The sequence below is a fragment of the Anguilla anguilla genome, chromosome 1 (assembly GCF_013347855.1).
Source record: "Anguilla anguilla isolate fAngAng1 chromosome 1, fAngAng1.pri, whole genome shotgun sequence".
In the NCBI taxonomy this organism is placed as follows: Eukaryota; Metazoa; Chordata; class Actinopteri; order Anguilliformes; family Anguillidae; genus Anguilla; species Anguilla anguilla.
In genome coordinates, this window is record NC_049201.1 from 2289937 (window position 1) to 2293141 (window position 3205).

A 3205-nucleotide genomic window follows, 5' to 3' on the forward strand; every position below is an offset into this window, starting at 1 on the left:
ACTACTACTAATAATAATCCATCCCATGTTTTAGCGTAAATTGCGTAATGCGCATTTTATTGCGAGATGCAGATTGTTTACTAATGGCCGTTTTTCGATTGCTGAATGTGATCACATATTAAATATGTTTCAACCTGCCCCTCCAGCATGTCAGTTTTCGCACAATATGTCAGTGTCCCACTGTAATAAGATTGGGGTATCGGAGGGCGAGCTCCACGTGACGCAAACCCCCCAAGGGGCAAGTGCGTTGCAGGAGAGGTGGCACGCACTCGGTGGCCTCGTGAGGAACGGCATTAAGATGACGCCACAAACCGGAAGTTAAATACTGCACCATACCTTCCCCACACCACCAATAAATCGTCAGTGAATGCAATAAAAAATGGAAATTGATATTTATGCATTTAATGTAAATATTTGCACATATTTACATTTAATGTGTATCAATTTTCCGCTCGTACCCGCTGCCTTTACGCAGTTAACTTCACATGCAACGTAAAGCTGAAAGGGAACTCATTTTAAACCTTCCCGTCAAGATTAAATTACACGAAAAAGAACGATGGTGGTGTGGTTACGGGTGGCAATGATTAACACTCGTACAATTATTCATTAGTAACAACAGCTCTGGACATTTTCGGTGCCATAACTCCTCGTGTGTGCCGCATGCTTGAGCGGATTTCAAATGATTCATTAGAAAAGACGCGCGTTCCGCTTCCGCAACCTGTTAAAGTTTAAGGTCGTTGGAAAGAAGAAGAGAGAGAGAAAAAAAACGCTGAGCAGCAGCAACAGCCCAGAAGCACCGCAGTCGCAGTCCCCTTCCGCGTTTGCAAGAGAATCCAGACCGGTTATTGCCTCTCCCGAGCCTACCGACAGATAGCATCAGCGGTAGGAGGGGATACGGAGACTCCTGCAGGCTAATTGTAGCAGCCAGCGTTTGCAGGTGTAACACTGATCCCTCTGTGCGAGAAACTGGGGTTTAATCTAGGCGAGCCGTTCTGTGACTTAAGAGAGAGAAAGAGAGAGAGAGAGAAAAAAAAACTGGGAGAATGTTGTACCAAGTACAATGAGAACAGATTTGTCTCGCGCGCACAATTTCACCTGTGACTCCCGCGAACACAGATTTGATGAGCAATTTTGAAGCGTCTTTGGAATCTTAAAAAAAAAGTGGATCTCGTTTATTTGACAATCATGAGAAATACTTGGTTGTCGCCGCGGAGTGCGCTTTTGGAATACTGTACAGCGCTTGTTTTGTCTCTCTTTTGGATTCAGTATTCTTGCGGGATGCCCCATGTCATTCGAATAGGTAAGCGGGTTCAATTATCATAAGAGTGCAGGACTTAGAATAATAGTTATTGACTCCTTGAGTTTGGCGCTGATGCCAGGACTTGAACGGAAGACTCGATTTCCTTATTTCAGTGAGCAAGTCTGGATCCCCCTGTGTCGCGCGGCTGCGATAGTCCTGCTGTCTGAAGCGTAACAGTCTTGTTCTGTGCATTTTTTAAATCTTTCGTTTCATTATTTCGATCACGTCTGGAACATCAGTGTGTGTGTGTGTTTTTTTTTTTTTAGATTGCTCTGCAAGGGAAGGGTGACCGTTAGGATGCTAATGAGAAACGAAGCGCGAAGGGAAATTATGCTGCGAAAGTGAAGTGTTTTGTTGTTTCAGAGTGATCATAATTTAACCAAATAGAAATGTTTAAGTTTCAAGGGTAGGCACACTGACCAATCGTCGCGACGCGCGACCTTGGTTTGTTAATTCTGTATTTATCTTCCAATGTGCCGGTGTATCTCTCCAGTATTGCCGAGGAGGTTAAATGTTGTAGATTCATTGTATTTGTGCCCTAAACGTCGAAATATTTTATGATAAAAACTTGCACTATGACAGTGTATTTACTGCAATTTAAATGTGTGATGCTGGCATTGCCTCGCGGAATGCGCCTCCTGGGTTTGAATTGAGACGTTTACGACAATGATAAGTAACGGACTATCATAAGATGTTTATGCACAAACAGCCTACACTTTCGCAGAAACCTTGTTTTGTAAACTGAAGGGTTTGGGTACTGCAAAAAAAAAAAAGTTGTGTAAAAAGATTGGTCATATTCACAGGTAAGCTGCATTTGCACGTATATTTGGAAAATACGAGCAGCGTGGAAAGTTTGAAAAACAACCTTCACCGTTAGAAGACTGTCACCTCCCGCCACTAAATGTTCTTGCTTTGCGCGCGTGACCGTGAATTTGAAGTGGAAAAGTGCGCTCGCGGTGCTGTCTCTCCTTTTTGAAATCAGTCGATGAAAAACGTGAAAATTTCTCTCTCGGAGGCTGTTGATGCGATGAAACATTGTTCGTCTCGAGCAGACAGGGCTAGAATGAAGATCAATACGTTTTGTCTCGAAGCAAATAGCTTCTGACAAGTGCTTTAGTGCCACGCGGGACAAGTACTCAAAATGACATTAGAATACATTAACATACAGAAACAAAAACTGATGATGCGTGTCCAGCCACGGACAGACTACGTATGTATAGAACCCGTAAAATTTATACAATTTTTACAAAAGTGCATAAAATTTAAGAGGGGCAGCATGAATAGATTCAGCGCCTTTAAATGACATTTTTTACAACATGCCAATTTTGGCCACAAATCTATTAGCTTGCCTGATAGATCCGATAGACAGGCGCAGGAGCCTATTTTTCTTCTTATTTTTATTTTTAGGACCATCAGTAAAACACACACCATCATAAACCCAGGAACATCTCTATGCAGTTAGATTTATAAAGCCTACATATAAATCCTACTTTTATAGCCTGCTGTCCAGCATGCGCTCTAACATGCACATGCGTGTGTGTGGGAGTATGCACGGTTGTGTGTGTGTGTGTGTGTGTGTGTACGTGCGCGCGTGTGTTTGCATGTGTATGTGTGTGATTAAGAATGTGAGCACTAGTGTGTGTGTGTGTGTGAGAGAGAGAGTGAGCGTGAGTGTGTTTGTGTGTGAGATGAACGTGAGCACTAGTGTGTGTGTGTGTGAGAGAGTGAGCGCGAGTGTTTTTGTGTGTGAGATGAACGTGAGCACTAGTGTGTGTGTGTGTGTGTGTGAGAGAGAGTGCGAGTGTGTTTGTGTGTGAGATGAACGTGAGCACTAGTGTGTGCGTGTGTTTGTGTGTGAGAGAGAGAGTGAGCGCGAGTGTGTTTGTGTGTGTGTGATTAACAGCG

General features: G+C 43.3%; 1 protein-coding gene across 1 annotated transcript in view; it reads left to right on the forward strand.

Annotated features, from left to right (window-relative positions):
- The first annotated feature begins 733 nt into the window (after positions 1-733).
- The window catches only part of LOC118235369 (glutamate receptor ionotropic, kainate 3-like), a 67533-nt gene continuing 65061 nt past the window's right edge, over positions 734-3205 (forward strand). The window contains exon 1 of the mRNA XM_035432608.1: positions 734-1300. Within this exon, the coding sequence (XP_035288499.1) occupies positions 1186-1300 (115 nt within the window). The 5' untranslated portion in view covers positions 734-1185. The remainder of the gene's footprint in view (positions 1301-3205) is intronic.